At 48.1% G+C, this 17928-nt stretch overlaps 1 protein-coding gene and 1 long non-coding RNA gene across 3 annotated transcripts in view; one reads left to right on the top strand and one right to left on the bottom strand.

Annotated features, from left to right (window-relative positions):
• Positions 1–17928, bottom strand: part of LOC138657616 (uncharacterized) — a 409067-nt gene that overhangs the window by 52915 nt on the left and 338224 nt on the right. The window lies entirely within an intron of this gene.
• Positions 1–17928, top strand: part of LOC138662092 (zinc finger protein OZF-like) — a 47794-nt gene that overhangs the window by 3277 nt on the left and 26589 nt on the right. The window contains exons 4-5 of the mRNA XM_069747235.1: positions 2469–2560; positions 12121–12226. Of these exons, the coding sequence (XP_069603336.1) occupies positions 2469–2560; positions 12121–12226 (198 nt within the window). The remainder of the gene's footprint in view (positions 1–2468; positions 2561–12120; positions 12227–17928) is intronic.

Genomic DNA, 17928 nt, shown 5'->3' on the forward strand with positions numbered 1-17928 from the left:
GAATAAGTGAAACAGTAAGAGTTTTTGCAGAGTCGAAAGTAAGAAAAGGGCAAATTCTAGAAATGTTTTTGAGGTGCAGATAAGAAGAGCGAGCCAGTGATCGGATGTGGGGGGTGAATGAAAGCTCGGAATCAAGTATGACCCCAAGGCAGCGGGCATGTTGCTTTGGAGTCATGGTAGAACCGCACACGGAGATGGCGATGACAGTAAAACTAGCTTAGATATCTTAGTAGTATTTATCATGCTTTTTCTTATATAACACTATCTTCTTCCACAGCCCCTTTACTGCCATTATACTCACTGTGCCAATTTGGAATCACAAAATAAATTTCCTATCAGAATGTCTTGGGAGTGTGGGACAAACCACAATACCCAAACGAAACCCACGCAAACACGGGGAGAGCATACATACTGTTTGTTGATGTTGTCCTTAGTGGGATTTGAACTCGGGACCCCAGTGCTGCAAGGCTTTATTAACCCCTTTCTGACCTCGGACGGGATAGTACGTCCGAGGTCAGATCCCCTGCTTTGATGCGGGCTCCGGCGGTGAGCCCGCACCAAAGCCGGGACATGTCAGCTGTTTTGAACAGCTGACATGTGCCCGTAATAGGCGCGAGCAGAATCGCGATCTGCCCGCGCCTATTAACTAGTTAAATGCCGCTGTCAAACGCAGACAGCGGCATTTACCCACCGTTTCCGGCCGGGCGGCCGGAAATGACGTCATCGCCGACCCCCGTCACATGATCGGGGGTCGGCGATGCTTCAGAATTATAACCATAGAGGTCCTTGAGACCTCTATGGTTACTGATCGCCGGCAGCTGTGAGCGCCCCGCTGTGATCGGCGCTCACAGCACACCTGCAATTCTGCTACATAGCAGCGAACAGCAGATCGCTGCTATGTAGCAGAGGCGATCGTGCTGTGCCTGCTTCTAGCCTCCCATGGAGGCTATTGAAGCATGGCAAAAGTAAAAAAAAAAAAAAAAATGGGAAAAAAATTAAAAAAATATAAAAGTTTAAATCACCCCCCTTTCGCCCCAATCAAAATAAATCAATAAAAAAATATCAAATCTACGCATATTTGGTATCGCCGCGCTCAGAATCGCCCGATCTATCAACTAAAAAAAAGCATTAACCTGATCGCTAAACAGCGTAGCGAGAAAAAAATTCGAAACGCCAGAATTACGTTTTTTTGGTCGCCGCGACATTGCATTAAAATGCAATAACGGGCGATCAAAAGAACGTATCTGCACCAAAATGCTATCATTAAAAACGTCATCTCGGCACGCAAAAAATAAGCCCTCAACCGACCCCAGATCATGAAAAATGGAGACGCCACGAGTATCGGAAAATGGCGCAATTTTTTTTTTTTTTTTTTAGCAAAGTTTGGAATTTTTTTTCACCACTTAGGTAAAAAATAACATAGTCATGTTAGGTGTCTATGAACTCGTACTGACCTGGAGAATCATAATGGCAGGTCAGTTTTAGCATTTAGTGAACCTGGTAAAAATGCCAAACAAAAAACAAGTGTGGGATTGCACTTTTTTTGCAATTTCACCACACTTGGAATTTTTTTCCCGTTTTCTAGTACACGACATGATAAAACCAATGATGTCGTTCAAAAGTACAACTCGTACCGCAAAAAAATAAGCCCTCACATGGCCAAATTGATGGAAAAACAAAAAAGTTATGGCTCTGGGAATGAGGGGAGTGAAAAACGAACACGGAAAAACGAAAAAATCCCAAGGTCATGAAGGGGTTAATGACCATTAAGATGCCATATGTACTAAAAGCCACATGTAACACATTCTTCTTCTCGGTATTTGATTTTTAAAATGAGCAATATGATTGGTGAAGAAAGGTTGAACTTGATGGACCTAGGTCTTTTTCAACCTATGTATCTATGCAAGAAATATTGTGTACTATAGCCTTTATTTCTTTATCACCTATCATTGGGGGACACAGGAACCATGTTTAGTTTAGCTGTGTCCCCCAATGGAGGCTCCAAGAAACAGATTTTAAAGTAAGCAACCAAAAATCCTGTTTTTAGTGTGATTTCACATTAAAACGTACACACTATGTAGATGCGGCCCAGGCATACTATTCCTTCACCCTCAGACAGTTACCCATTCTTAGAGGTCTATTGAAATTGTATTTTTTACATGAATTGCCATGTATATTCTGCATACTGATTCATGCTGTTTGATAAATCTGGCACATGTTTAGACTGTCTAGTCTAAGTTTACACCATCTATTAGTTATGGTAGCTTACTTGGTTCCAGATATTTGCATTCACACATACGGTATTCGCACACTTGTAACATCAGGCTGCAGCGCCTTGTTGGGCGCAAAAAAATGTCTTATGTGCAATATACGTATGGCAGAAGTCTTTAAGGATATTTTTTTTTGCTTCATTTATCTTGATAAATTGCCCCCATTGTTTTCATTTGCTCTTGTCTTTTTATTGACAGATGAGTCAAGTGGTGTAAATACGCCAGTGCGATTTTCAAGTCCAGAGAATTCTCCAGAACAGGATGAGACCACCACTGAAAATATCAGTCAGGTACCTTTCACTAAAATGTAGAAATGGTGGAGTGCAAACATGTTTTTCGAAAAAAACAATATTGATCGAGATCTCAGGATAATGATGGGTCTTGTAATAGATCAATATTGTGTTAAATAACACTGCCTACTTTCACCAAGCCAGGTTCTTCTTTTTCAGCGCTAACCCTATTTCATCCTTCACAGAGCCAGGTGCACAATATCATGCTCCCTCCTAAACACAAGATTATTTCCAAAAGTTTGACAACCGAGTTTCATAGAACAATTTTTAACCAATAACCTAAAAGTAAGGTTAATAATAAAACTTTCATGACAAAAATCTTCAGTTTCACGCATGCAAAAATGAGTACACCCCACATACAACATACTAGATGTAGTTGTTTTTATGACATCCATGGTTTTTAAGGACAGCACCTAGGCATGGAATGAATAAGCTATGATAGAATATGAGTGACTTTTTTTTAGAGGCTGGATGGAGAGTGATGCTCAACTTATTTCTTCAGAATCCCCTATGTGTGTTTAATTGGGTTCAGACTAGGAGACAAACTTAGCCACTTCCTCAGAATAGCAATAGATGTGTGTTTTGGATCACTATCATGTTAGAAAAGTGCACATCTACCAAGGGCATAGAGTGATGGTAGCCAGGGCCGGTGTCAGCACCCGGCGTACCCAGGCAAGTGCCGGGGCCCTGAACAGATGGTGGGGCCCACTCATGGCCGGGACACCATGGGGCCCAGGCCGCTCCCCCAGCAGCTTCAGCACTTCTTGAGCTCAGCCGTCACTTAAACAAACATGGCCGTGCACAGTGCACTGTGCAGCTGTGTCTGCTAGTAATGACGCGGCCAGGCCCACAAACAAGCAAAGTTAAAATCACAGTGCCGGCCCGACCGCATCATTGGTAGCAGACACAGCTGTAGAGTGCACTGTGCGTGGCCATGTCTGTTTAAGTGACGGCCATCAAGCAGCACGCCCTCCATAGCCACATGCTAGAGCAGCCTGATTGGCGACAAGCCAGAGGGAGGTGAGTGAGGCTTGTGTCTAGCTGTATGATGTGCATATCTGTGTGTATCAGTGTGTATAACTGTATATATTTATGTATTTTTGTGTATTTGTCTTCAAATATATGTATGTACATATCTGCGTATTGTATGTGTGCATGTCTGCGTATTGTATGCGTGTGCATGTCTGCGTATTGTAAGCGTGTGCATGTCTGCGTATTGTATGCGTGTGCATGTCTGCATACTGTATGCGTGTGCATGTCTGCGTACTGTATGCGTGTGCATGTCTGCGTACTGTATGCGTGTGCATGTCTGCGTACTGTATGCGTGTGCATGTCTGCGTACTGTATGTGTGCATGTCTGCGTACTGTATGTGTGTGCATGTCTGCGTACTGTATGTGTGTGCATGTCTGCGTACTGTATGTGTGTGCATGTCTGCGTACTGTATGTGTGTGCATGTCTGCGTACTGTATGTGTGTGCATGTCTGCGTACTGTATGTGTGTGCATGTCTGTACTGTGTGTGTGCATGTCTACGTATTGTATGCGTGTGTATATCTGCGTATTTTACTGTGTGTGCATGTCTCCGTATTGTGTGTGCATGTCTGCATATTGTATGTGGGGGCATGTCTGCGTACTGCATATGTGTGCATGTCTGCTTATTGTATGTTTGTGCATGTCTGCGTACTATATGTACAGTTAAGTCCATATATATTTGGACAGAGACATTTTTCTAATTTTGGTTATAGACCTTACCACAATGAATTATAAACAAAACAATTCAGATGCAGTTGAAGTTCAGACTTTCAGCTTTCATTTGAGGGTATCCACATTAAAATTGGATGAAGGGTTTAGGAGTTTCAGCTCCTTAGCCTGTGCCACCCTGTTTTTAAAGGGACCAAAAGTAATTGGATAGATTCAATAATTTTAAATAAAATGTTCATTTTTAGTACTTGGTTGAAAACCCTTTGTTGGCAATGACTCCCTGAAGTCTTGAACTCATGGACATCACCAAACGCTGTGTTTCCTCCTTTTTGATGCTCTGCCAGGCCTTCACTGCAGTGGTTTTCAGTTGCTGTTTGTTTCTGGGCCTTTCTGTCTGAAGTTTAGTCTTTAACAAGTGAATTGCATGCTCAATTGGGTTGAGATCAGGTGACTGACTTGGCCATTCAAGAATATTCCACTTCTTTGCTTTAATAAACTCCTGGGTTGCTTTGGCTTTATGTTTTGGGTCATTGTCCATCTGTAGTATGAAACAACGACCAACCAGTTTTGCTGCATTTGGCTGGATCTGGGCACACAGTATGGCTCTGAATACCTCAGAATTCATTCGGTTGCTTCTGTCCTGTGTCACATCATCAATAAACACTAGTGACCCAGTGCCACTGGCAGCCATGCATGCCCAAGCCATCACACTGCCTCTGCCGTGTTTTACAGATGATGTGGTATGCTTTGGATCATGAGCTGTACCACGCCTTCACCATACTTTTCTCTTTCCATCATTCTGGTAGAGGTTGATCTTGGTTTCATCTGTCCAAAGAATGTTCTTCCAGAACTGTGCTGGCTTTTTTAGATTTTTTTTTTTAGCAAAGTCCAGTCTAGCCTTTTTATTCTTGATGCTTATGAGTGGCTGCACCGTGCAGTGAACCCTCTGTAGTTACTTTCATGCAGTCTTCTCTTTATGGTAGATTTGGATATTGATACGCCTACCTCCTGGAGAGTGTTGTTCACTTGGTTGGCTGTTGTGAAGGGGTTTCTCTTCACCATGGAGATTATTTTGCGATCATCCACCACTGTTGTCTTCTGTGGGCGCCCAGGTCTTTTTGCATTGATGAGTTCACCAGTGCTTTCTTTCTTTCTCAGGATGTAATATTGTAGCAATTTCTCGGATGGGTTTTCTCTGTTTTAGCAGCTTAAGGATGATTTGTTTCACCTGCATGGAGAGCTCCTTTGACCGCATGTTTACTTCACAGCAAAACCTTCCAAGTGCAAGCACCACACCTCAAATCAACTCCAGGCCTTTTATCTGCTTAATTGAGAATGACATAACGAAGGGATTGCCCACACCTGTCCATGAAATAGCCTTGGAGTCATTTGTCCAATAACTTTTGGTCCCTTTAAAAACAGGGTGGCACATGTTAAGGAGCTGAAACTCCTAAACCCTTCATCCAATTTTAATGTGGATACCCTCAAATGAAAGCTGAAAGTCTGAACTTCAACTGCATCTGAATTGTTTTGTTTAAAATTCATTGTGGTAATGTCTATAACCAAAATTAGAAAAATGTCTCTGTCCAAATATATATGGACTTAACTGTATGTGTGCATGTCTGCGTACTGTATGTCTGCGTATTGTGTGTGTGTGTGTGTGTGTGTGTGTGTGTGCATGTCTGCGTATTGTGTGTGTGCATATCTGCCTATGTGAAGGATGAGGGGGAAGGCTAGGCCCTGTGTAATATATCTATATTTCTCCGCCGTATCTGTGCATCATGAATCGTGGTATGTAGGCCCACTGAGACTCTTTTGCCCGGGGCCCACAAAAACCTGGAGCCGGCCCTGAAATGTTGCTCCATTACACCAGCAGCACTTGGCTCCATGTAAGGACACTGCCACCAGCATGTCTCACTGTAGGCACCATGCATTTTTCTTTGTATGCCTTACCTTTGTGGCTCCATATAGTTTTGATGCCATCAGTTCTTAAAACCTTTATCTTGGTCTCATCACTTGAGAGCAGGGGTCAGCAATTAATTTTCCCGAGAGGCCACATGAGGCACCATGACTGTTGTGGAGGGTCGAACCAATGGGCTGTAATTAATTCTGCTCAATATTAAAACATTAATTATAATTTTATATTAATAGTACCACATAATATTGAGCTGAATTAGTATTTTGACTTACTGCTAATACATGTTAAGATAGGAATTGTAACATGTACTGTATCTTACCAGTAGCAGCTAATCAAAACCCATATAATTTTCTTATTTTATAAAGTTTATAAATAATATGCTCCTGTTATTCAGTCCTTGTTTCTTGATCCACAGTGACCCATGAGCGGTGTGGTGTCCCTGCAAGCCTTCCCACTAACAATTCGGTGTCCCTGCAAGCCTTTCCACATGTGGTGTCCCACACAGGATGGTCCTCACAGCCCCCTATAAACAGTAGGGTCCCATACACACAGCCCCTCTATATGTAGTAGGAGCCCCCACACACAGCCCCCCATATCCAGAGGGAGCCAACACACAGCCCCCTATATGTGTGAGGAGCCAACACACACAGCTCCCCTATTAGCATGAGGAGCCAACACACCTAACCACCCCTATATGCTTGGAGTCGGCACACACAGTCCCCCCCGCCCCCCACCGTATGCGTGAGGAGCCAGCACACGGTCCCCCCATATGCGTGAGGAGCCAGCACATAGTCCCACCCCCATATGCATGAGGAGACAGCGCACAGTCCCCCCCCATGCATGAGGAGCCAGCACACAGTCCCCCCCCTCCCATATGCATGAGGAGCCAGCACAGTCCCCCCCCCCCATATGCATGAGAAGCCAGCACAGTCCCCCCTATATGCGTGAGGAGCTAGCACACACAGCACACAGTCCCCCCATATGCATGAGAAGCCAGCACACATACCCCCCTATATGCATGAGGAGCCAGCACACAGTCCCCCCTATATGCTTGAAGAGCCAGCACAGTCCCCCCACATATGCGTGAGGAGCCAGCACAGACCCCCCCTATATGCGTGAGGAGCCAGCACAGTCCCCCCGCATATGCGTGTGGAGCCAGCACAGTCCCCCCCTTTTATCTGCATGAGGAGCCAGCACACAGTCACTCCCATATGCATGAGGAGCCAGCGCACAGTCCCCCTCCTTACATGCATGCGTGAGGAGCCAACCCACGGTCACACAGTCCCCCCCCCTTATATGCGTGTGGAGCCAGCACACAGTCCCCCCCCCCCCCCATGTGATGAGTCAGCACATACAGTCCCCCCACTATATGTTTGAGGAGCCAGCACACAGTCCCCCCCCTATGTGTGACGAGCCAGCACATATAGTCCCCCCGCTATATGTTTGAGGAGCCAGCACACAGCCCCCCACTGTATGCGCTAGGAGCCAACACATGCAGACTCCCGGTATGCATTGAAGAGCGCCCACACACAGACCCACCTGGTATGCATTAAGGAGCACCCACACACAGACCCCCCAGTATGCATTGAGGAGCGCCCACACGCAAACCCTTGGTATGCATTGAGGAGCGCCCACACACAGATCCCCCGCTATGCATTAAGTAGCACCCACACACAGACCTGCACGGTATGCATTGATTAGCACCCACACGCAGACACCGCCGATATGTATTGAGGAGCGCCCACACGCAGACACCCCTTCCCCCGATATGCTTTGAGGAGCTCCCACATGCAGACCCCCCCGGTATGCATTGAGGAGCGCCCACACACAGACCCCCCCACCCGGTATGCATTGAGGAGCGCCCACACGCAGACCCCCCGGTATGCATTAAGGAGCACCCACACACAGACCCCCCCGGTATGCATTGAGGAGCACCCACACGCAGACCCCCCCGGTATGCATTAAGGAGCACCCACACACAGACCCCCCCGGTATGCATTGAGGAGCGCCCACACGCAGACCCCCTCCGGTATGCATTGAGGAGCGCCCACATGCAGACCCCCCGGTATGCTTTGAGGAGCGCCCACACGCAGACCCCCCCCCTGGTATGCATTGAGGAGCGCCCACACGCAGCCCTTCCCGGTACGCATTGAGGAACGCCCACACGCAGACCTCCCCCCCGGTATGCATTGAGGAGCGCCCACACGCAGACCTCCCCCCCCCCCCCCCGGTATGCATTAAGGAGCACCCACACACAGACCCCCCCGGTATGCATTGAGGAGCGCCCACACGCAGACCCCCTCCGGTATGCATTGAGGAGCGCCCACATGCAGACCCCCCGGTATGCTTTGAGGAGCGCCCACACGCAGACCCCCCCCCCCCCCCGGTATGCATTGAGGAGCGCCCACACGCAGCCCTTCCCGGTACGCATTGAGGAACGCCCACACGCAGACCTCCCCCCCCCGGTATGCATTGAGGAGCGCCCACACGCAGACCTCCCCCCCCCCCCCCCCCCGGTATGCATTGAGGAATGCCCACACGCAGACCCCCCGGTATACATTGAGGAACGCCTACACGCAGACACCCCGGTATGCATTGAGGAGCGCCCACTCGTATATAAAGAAAAATAAATACCTTCCTCCCGTTCCCCCTGCGCTCTGCTCCGGTGTTTGCTGTGTGCACTAAGGCTCTACTATGCAGTCTCAATGCAATCGTGTCTTTGCTTCTGCTGCCTCAGTCTTGCACACTGAATGGTGGAAGGATAACCTGGCGGCTTCCTCCTCCACCACTATTTTCACCAATCTCTGCATCTTGAGGATCTAGATAGTGGTGAAATCAAAACATGGGCATGGTAGGGCGGCTACGTGGAGCAGCCAGTGGGCCTTTTTTACCAGAGCACAAGCCCGGACATAGACTACACTGAACTGTGGGAGTGGATGGTATGGGTACAATGAATATACAGTACAGACCAAAAGTTTGGACACACCTTCTCATTTAAAGATTTTTCTGTATTTTCATGACTATGAAAATTGTACATTCACACTGAAGGCATCAGAACTATGAATTAACACATGTGGAATTATATACTTAACAAAAAGTGTGAAACAACTGAAATTATGTCTTGTATTCTAGGTTCTTCAAAGTAGCCACCTTTTGCTTTGATGACTGCTTTGCACACTCTTGGCATTCTCTTGATGAGCTTCAAGAGTTAGTCAGCGGAAATGGTCTTCCAACAATCTTGAAGGAGTTCCCAGAGATGCTTAGCACTTTTTGGCCCTTTTGCCTTCACTCTGCGGTCCAGCTTACCCCAAACCATCTCGATTGGGTTCATGTCTGGTGACTGTGGAGGCTAGGTCATCTGGCGTAACACCCCATCACTCTCCTTCTTGGTCAAATAGCCCTTACACAGCCTGGAGGTGTATTTGGGGTCATTGTCCTGTTGAAAAGTAAATGATGGTCCAACTAAACGCAAACCGGATGGAATAGTATGCCGCTGCAAGATGCTGTGGTAGCCATGCTGGTTCAGTATGCCTTCAATTTTGAATAAATCCCCAACAGTGTCACCAGCAAAGCACCCCCACACCATCACACCTCCTCCTCCTTGCTTCACGGTGGGAATCAGGCATGTAGAGTCCATGCGTTCACCTTTTATGCGTCGCACAAAGACACGGTGGTCGGAACCAAAGATCTCAAATTTGGACTCATCAGACCAAAGCACAGATTTCCACTGGTCTAATGTCCATTCCTTGTGTTCTTTAGCCCAAACAAGTCTCTTCTGCTTGTTGCCTGTCCTTAGCAGCTATTTTACCATGAAGGCCTGATGCACAAAGTCTCCTCTTAACATTTGCTGTAGAGATGTGTCTGCTGCTAGAACTCTGTGTGGCATTGACCTGGTCTTTAATCTGAGCTGCTGCTAACCTGTGATTTCTGAGGCTGGTGACTCGGATAAACTTCTCCTCAGAAGCAGAGGTGACTCTTGGTCTTCCTTTCCTGGGGCGGTCCTCATGTGAGCCAATTTCTTTGTAGCGCTTGAAGGTTTTTGCAACTGCACTTGGGGACACTTTCAAAGTTTTCCTAATTTTTCGGACTGACCTACCTTCATTTCTTAACCCCTTTCTGACCTCGGACGGGATAGTACGTCCGAGGTCAGATTCCCTTCCTTGATGTGGGCTCCGGCGGTGAGCCCGCATCAAAGCCGGGACATGTCAGCTGTTTTGAACAGCTGACATGTGCCCGTAATAGGCGCGAGCAGAATCGCGATCTGCCCGCGCCTATTAACTAGTTAAATGCCGCTGTCAAACGCAGACAGCGGCATTTAACTACCGCTTCCTGCCGGGCGGCCGGAAATGACGTCATCGCTGACCCCCGTCACATGATCGGGGGTCGGCGATGCTTCAGAATTGTAACCATAGAGGTCCTTGAGACCTCTATGGTTACTGATCGCCGGCAGCTGTGAGCACCACCCTGTGGTCGGCGCTCACAGCACACCTGATTTTCAGCTACATAGCAGCGAACAGCAGATCGCTGCTATGTAGCAGAGGCGATCATGCTGTGCCTGCTTCTAGTCTCCCATGGAGGCTATTGAAGCATGGCAAAAGTAAATAAAAAAGTGAAAAAAAAAGTGAAAAAAATATAAGTTTAAATCACCCCCCTTTCGCCCCAATCAAAATAAATCAATTTTAAAAAAATCAAATCTACGCATATTTGGTATCGTCGCGCTCAGAATCGCCCGATCTATCAACTAAAAAAAAGCATTAACTTGATCGCTAAACAGGGTACCGAGAAAAAAATTCGAAACGCCAGAATTACTTTTTTCGGTCGCCGCGACATTGCATTAAAATGCAATAACGGGCGATCAAAAGAACGTATCTTCACCAAAATGCGATCATTAAAAACGTCATCTCGGCACGCAAAAAATAAGCCCTCAACCGACCCCAGATCATGATAAATGGAGACGCTACGGGTATCGGAATATGGCGCAATTTTTTTTTTTTAGCAAAGTTTGGAGTTTTTTTTCACCACTTAGGTAAAAAATAACCTAGACATGTTAGGTGTCTATGAACTTGTACTGACCTGGAGAATCATAGTGGCAGGTCAGTTTTAGCATTTAGTGAACCTAGCAAAAAAGCCAAACAAAAAACAAGTGTGGGATTGCACTTTCTTTGCAATTTCACCGCACTTGGAATTTTTTTCCTGTTTTCTAGTACACGACATGATAAAACCAATGATGTCGTTCAAAAGTACAACTCGTCCCGCAAAAAATAAGCCCTCACATGGCCAAATTGACGGAAAAATAAAAAAGTTATGGCTCTGGGAAGGAGAGGAGTGAAAAACGAACACGGAAAAACGAAAAATCCCAAGGTCATGAAGGGGTTAAAGTAATGATGGCCACTTGTTTTTCTTTACTTAGCTGCTTTTTTTCTTGCTGTAATACAAATTCTAACAGTCTATTCAGTAGGACTATCAGCTGTGTATCCACCAGACTTCTGCTCAACACAAGGGATGGTCCCAACCCCATTTATAAGGCAAGAAATCCCACTTATTAAACCTGACAGGGCACACCTGTGAAGTGAAAACCATTTCCGGTGACTACCTCTTGAAGCTCATCAAGAGAATGCCAAGAGTGTGCACAGCAGTCATCAAAGCAAAAGGTGGCTACTTTGAAGAACCTAGAACATAAGTCATATTTTCAGTTGTTTCACACTTTTTTGTTAAGTATATAATTCCACATGTGTTAATTCATAGTTTTGATGCCTTCAGTGTGAATTTACAATTTTCATGGTCATGAAAATACAGAAAAATCTTTAAATGAGAAGGTGTGTCTAAACTTTTGGTTTGTACTGTACATTCTTATATTTTTAAGCATTATGGGCTTGGGAAAAAAAACAATTAATAAAGGTGGACAACGCTCTTTTAAACAATTACTTTTGGTTAAATTTTAGTCTGAAGACTTTAAAGATGTGAAGCTTCTTCTTATGCCACAAACTGAAAGAGAAGACACATATGTACAGATTAAAGAAGAGCATCTGGCCTTAAATATCAGCTCAGGTATGTACCTTCAACTGTAGTAACTTATGAAAAGTCTCATATCAGAGAGTCGATGAAAGTGAAGATGCTGCAGATTTAAAGGTAACCTTGCATCAGGATTTTATCCCCCCAAACTAATATTTATATAAAGGTGCTATAATGCCAAGTAATTCCTTACCTTTCTTGGAGAAATCAGTTTAGCTGCCTTAGAAAAATCCATAGATGAAATTGTATGCCAATGAGCTGCTCTGGGCTCTGCACTTACTGATCTCCTGCCTCTCTGCCCACTGCCGGCCTCCTGCCTCTCTCCCCAACCTCTGCCCTCTGTCGGCCTTCTGCCTCTCTCCTTAACCTCTGCCCACTGTTGGCCTTCTGCCTCTCTCCTTAACCTCTGCCCACTGTCGTCCTCCTGCCTCTCTCCTTAACCTCTGCCCACTGTTGTCCTCCTGCCTCTCTCCCCAACCTCTGCCCACTGCTTGCTTCCTGCCTCTCTCCCCATCCTCTGCCCACTGTCGGCCTTCTGCCTCTCTCCCCAACCTCTGCCCACTGTCGGCCTTCTGCCTCTCTCCCCAACCTCTGCCCACTGTCGACTTTCTGCCTCTCTCCCCAACCACTGTCGACCTTCTGCCTCTCTCCCCAACCTCTGCCCACTGTCGGCCTTCTGCCTCTCTCCTTAACCTCTGCCCACTGTCGGCCTTCTGCCTCTCTCCTTAACCTCTGCCCATTGTCAGCCTCCTGCCACTCTCCCCAACATCTGCCCACTGCTGGCCTCCTGCCTCTCTCCCCAACCTATGCCCACTGCCGGCTTCCTGGTTTTGTCCCCAACCTCTGCCCCCTGCCGGCCTCCTGCCTACCTCCTGCAATCACAGGTGTATTTCTCCTACGCCTCACTGGGGGACACAGGACCATGGGTGTTATGCTGCTGCCACTAGGAGGACACTAAGTGAATATAGAAAGATTAACTCCTCCCCTGCAGTATACACCCTCCTGCTGGCTCTAAGTAAACCAGTTCTTGCTTAGTGTCTGTAGGAGGCACTTGGGTCTGGTTTTCAGACCCCAACGTTTTTATTTTATTTTCTATAAATTTTTATTTTTTAATTAACGAAGTGAAGGGGGCGACGGATCCTTTCTAGTTTCCGATCTCCCCGAATCATCAACAGGCGAGAACGCAGAGAGTTCTTCCCCGTACCCTCTCCTGCGACGTGGGAAGCCATGTCTGAGCTCACCTCAGGGGCGGGGGTTCCTACGGGTCCCGATCTCCCCACACCAGCAACAGGTGACCACATGGAGTGTCCCCTGGAGCCAGGTCTATAGCCGGACATTCTGCCCAATACTGAGGCCCCCACTATGGTGCCCGTGCAGCCCCCACTGCATCACTACTGACTTGGCGGATGATGGAAGGCAGCAGAAAGACTCTCTCCACCCCCTTGTCTGTGGGGACATTGGATTGAGAGTGAATACCAGGACCAGCACACCTGCAATCTGTGAGTAGGACTGCAGCTGGCTGCGGAGGCTTAGAGGGGTCCTGGTACCTGAGAGGGGGAGGTGACCCAGTATCCGGCGGCATTCTCCACTCACCTCTCCAGCTCCTTCCCTGTCCCCGGCGTCGCCAGGGCTCTGGCCCATTCCCCAGCTCCTGACAGGCTCGGCATTCACAGCGATGTAAGGCCGCTATCCGCACCCCCAAAACTTTAGTCCCCGGCTTTTGGCCCCAACAGGCCGCGGCCCTCCCTTCTCCCGGCCTCCATAAATTTAGACCCCGGCTTCCAGCTGGGATAGGCCACATTTTATGACCTCGCCTACCAGGGTAGCGCCGCCCATGTGTCTGGCGCTTCTCGTCTCAAACAAGAAGCGCTTTTTCCTTATCTCGGCGACCATCTTCCTACACCCTCGGCAATGACAGCAGGGGGCCTGGACACAGCAGGGACAACAGGAGCAGCGCTGTCAGAAGTGCTGTGGGGACACAGACAGCGGCACCTCCCCTGGGGACTCAAGACACCGGACCTGGGTAAGCTGCAGAATCTTTTCTTAACCCTTCCTCTGCAAGTACATCCTCCCTGTAGCTATCTCTCTGGACGCAAAGAAACAGGGTACACTATGTCTCAATCTAAAATTTCCAAAAAGACTAACAAGACACACACTAACAAGACACACACTGTGGTTTTTTTGCTGTCGCGGTCTATGGCTTCTCTGGCCAAAGCTATAGACTCTCTCCGGGACCCTTCCTCTAGTCAGGGCGTTAGTCTGTTAGTTGCGGAAAACCCTTCCGACTTACAAAACTCTTTATCTAGCAGGAGTCGTACATTATCAAAAAGTGCTCATGCTTCTAGAAAAAAGACTCATGGGACATCCCCGAACCTCCTCGTGCTTCGGCCTCCGGGAGTTCGGCTTCTTGCTCCCCTTCTCCAGGGGTTGGTAGCGAACATCATTCAGAATACGAATCTGATGCGTCCTTAGACCAGGACTCTCAAAATGATCAGGAGACACTTGACTCCCTCATTGAATCAGTCAACAAGGCTCTGAGGGTGGATGAGAAACCCGTATCTATTCCAGATCACACTGTGTCCTTTAAGATGACTGAACGCCCTCAAAGGGTGTTCGCCAACCACCCCGAGTTTAAGGACATTATGAGAGACATAGGGACCGACTGGATAAACGCTTCACAGGACAGGACAGAAGCCCATGGAGTCTAAATATCCCTTTGCTCCCGATCTAAGAAAGCATTGGTTACAGTCCCCCTCCCCCTCCCCCCCCCCCCCCCCAGTGGATCCTCCCGTATCGCGGCTTGCTTCTAAAACTCTTCTATCTTTGACCGATGGCGCCGCAGTAAAAAATCCTACTGATCGTCAATTTGACAATCTTGCTCGTTCAGTTTTTGAGGTTTCTAGAGCTGCACTCTTTCCATTCTTAGCCGCGATCTGGGGGGCTAAAGCTATGCTTCATTGGGCTGATGTCTTGTCCGCAGCCATTCAGGAAACTAGCCCCCCCCCCCCCCCCCCCCCCCTGAGGCGGCATCCCTCGCTAATCAGATAGCTCGAGCCAGGGATATCGTCATGTCCACTTCTTTGGATGCAGCTAACTGCGCTTCCCAAGCAGCAGCAAACGCCATCACCCTTAGGAGGGCCCTATGGCTCAGAGACTGGTGTGCGGATTCTGCTTCTAAAAAGTCTTTAACTGTCCTATCAGAGTGGTTGCTTGTTTGGAGAAAGACTTTATCAACTAATTTACGATGCTACTGGAGGGAAGAGTAAGTTTCTTCCCCAGCAGAGGCCCGTTCGACCCTTTCGGAACCAGCAACAGCAAGCTCGGACCCAATTTTTTTTCGTTACAATCCTAACTGGTCCTCTACATCCACCTCTTCGGGACCAGGACGAGCCCAACACAGGGATAGAGGTTCCCAGGTCTCATATAGACCCTCCCATTCCTGGAAAAGCAGGCCCAGACAGTCTGACCCAAGGGACCCAGATCACGCAGATCCTGTAACAATGACTCACTGCGTTATCCGGGGGACACTAACAAAGTAGGCGGTCGTCTGCTTTTGTTCTGTCAAGCCTGGCTCTCGGTCATTCACGACGAGTGGGTCAGAGATCTAGTGTCCTTCGGATACAAAATAGAGTTTTCGTCTCTCCCACCAACGCGTTTCTTCCTATCTTCTTCTCCCAAGGCAAAAGCAGCAGTGTTCTTCCGAGCCATAAATGCCCTCAGAAAGGACGGGGTCATTTTCCCGATTCCGCAAAATGAAAGGTTCAAGGGGTTTTACTCGAACCTGTTTGTAGTCCCCAAAAAAGACGGAACAGTGCAGCCCATACTGGACCTAAAACTGTTGAACGACTTCGTCAGAGTACGACGGTTCAGAATGGAATCGCTCCGTTCTGTCATCGCTTCAATGGAAAAAGGAGAGTTCTTAGCGTCCATAGACATCCAGGACGCTTACCTTCACATCCCGATTTCGTTTTTTTCCCCTCACCAAAGATTTCTACAAATCACAGTCCAAGAGGGACATTTTCAATTCGCTGCCTTGCCCTTTGGCCTCGCCACCCCCCCCTCCCCCAGAGTCTTTACCATGGCCATCCTTCACGCTCGGGGGTGGTAGTGCTACCGTATCCAGACGATATCCTCATCAAGAGACCTTCTTTTCACGCCTGCAAGGAGTGCGTGAGCATCACAATAAATATGTTTTCTCGCCTGGGCTGGAAGATAAACTTCAAAAAGTCCTCGCCAGTACCGGCTCAGCGAATTTCCTTTCTGGGAATGATCCTGGACACTTCCCAAGGGTTGGTGATCCTTCCTCCGGAAAAAGTCTCAGCCTTACAGCGGGGAACTCAGATGCTCTTTTCACCACTCTCTGCATTTGAGAGTTCGTGGCAAGATGGTATCGGCTATAGAGGCAGTTCAATTTGCACAGCTACACCTCCGCCCTTTGCAACATGCGCTTCTGGCGGCTTGGGACAGGAATCCGTTCTCTCTCGACCGTCGATTCCGTCTCTCTCTCAGCGGGTTAAGCAGACCCTCAGGTGGTGGACGTTGAAGTCTTCGCTGAATCAGGGGAAGTCCTTCCTCCCAGTTCATTGGCTAGTGGTGACCACAGACGCCAGTCTTCTTGGCTGGGGGGCAGTGTTCCGCAATCACACAGCTCAGGGGCGCTGGTCTCCTCGAGAGTCGCATCTACCGATCAACATTTTGGAGATACGGGCAATCAAGTTAGCTCTTATGCGGTTTTATCACCTCCTGGCAGGTCGACCATCAGGATTCAGTCTGACAACGCCACAGCTGTGGCGTACATCAACCATCAGGGGGGTACCTGCAGCAAGGCGGCCATGATTGAGGTAGGTCACATTCTCCGTTGGGCCTGAGAAGAACCGCTCGGTGATCTCGGCAGTCCACATCCCGGGTGTAGAGAATTCGGTTGCAGATTTCCTCAGGCGCCAGGGTCTCGCCTCGGGAGAGTGGTCTCTCCATCCGGAGGTTTTCCAGCAGATCTCTTGTCGCTGGGGGACTCCGGATGTTAATCTGATGGCCTCAAGGCTAAACACCAAAATTCCCGACTTCATAGCTCGCTTTCTTGAACGACCCTGCGGTCTGGCTGCAACTGGCGGCCTGAGGTTTTTTTTTTCTGGCGGCGCCGTGGCCTGTGTATTACGGGCGGCGCCGCACTGTGGACCGCCGGAGTCACTTCCGGGGCAGCCGATAATTTAGTCCCCGGCTTCTATGAGGAAGTAGGCTGCGGACGGAAGTCCCGCCCCTTCCGGACGCATCATTTTCTGACAGCTCCGCCCCCTCCCTTTCCTCGCCGAGCGCTGGGAAAGCAAAATCTAGGCCACAGAGGCTGCCGTTTCCGGTTCTGCCCACTAGTGGGGGCGCTCTTTTTCTAAAAAGGCAGCTCGGATTCTTCGCTCTGGGACAGGTTCCACAAGATGAACGGGGACACAGGACTGGGGTTAGTGCTACTCCCCCCAGCCTGACAGCATTACTGCATTGCTACGGCCTATCTAGATCTTCCTGATTATAGCATTGCAGGCCACCATGTCTAGAAAGGCCAAAACTCACACGGTACTATATACTGCATTTGTACACTGTGCAGAATTATTAGGTAAGTTGTATTTTAGAGGATTATTTTTATTATTGATCAACAACTACAGTATGTTCTCAATCAACCCAACAGACTCATAAATATCAGAGCTTAACATTTTTGGAAGTTGGAGTGTTTTTTTTTTTTTAGATTT

Source organism: Ranitomeya imitator, chromosome 1, assembly GCF_032444005.1.
Source record: "Ranitomeya imitator isolate aRanImi1 chromosome 1, aRanImi1.pri, whole genome shotgun sequence".
Lineage (NCBI taxonomy): Eukaryota > Metazoa > Chordata > Amphibia > Anura > Dendrobatidae > Ranitomeya > Ranitomeya imitator.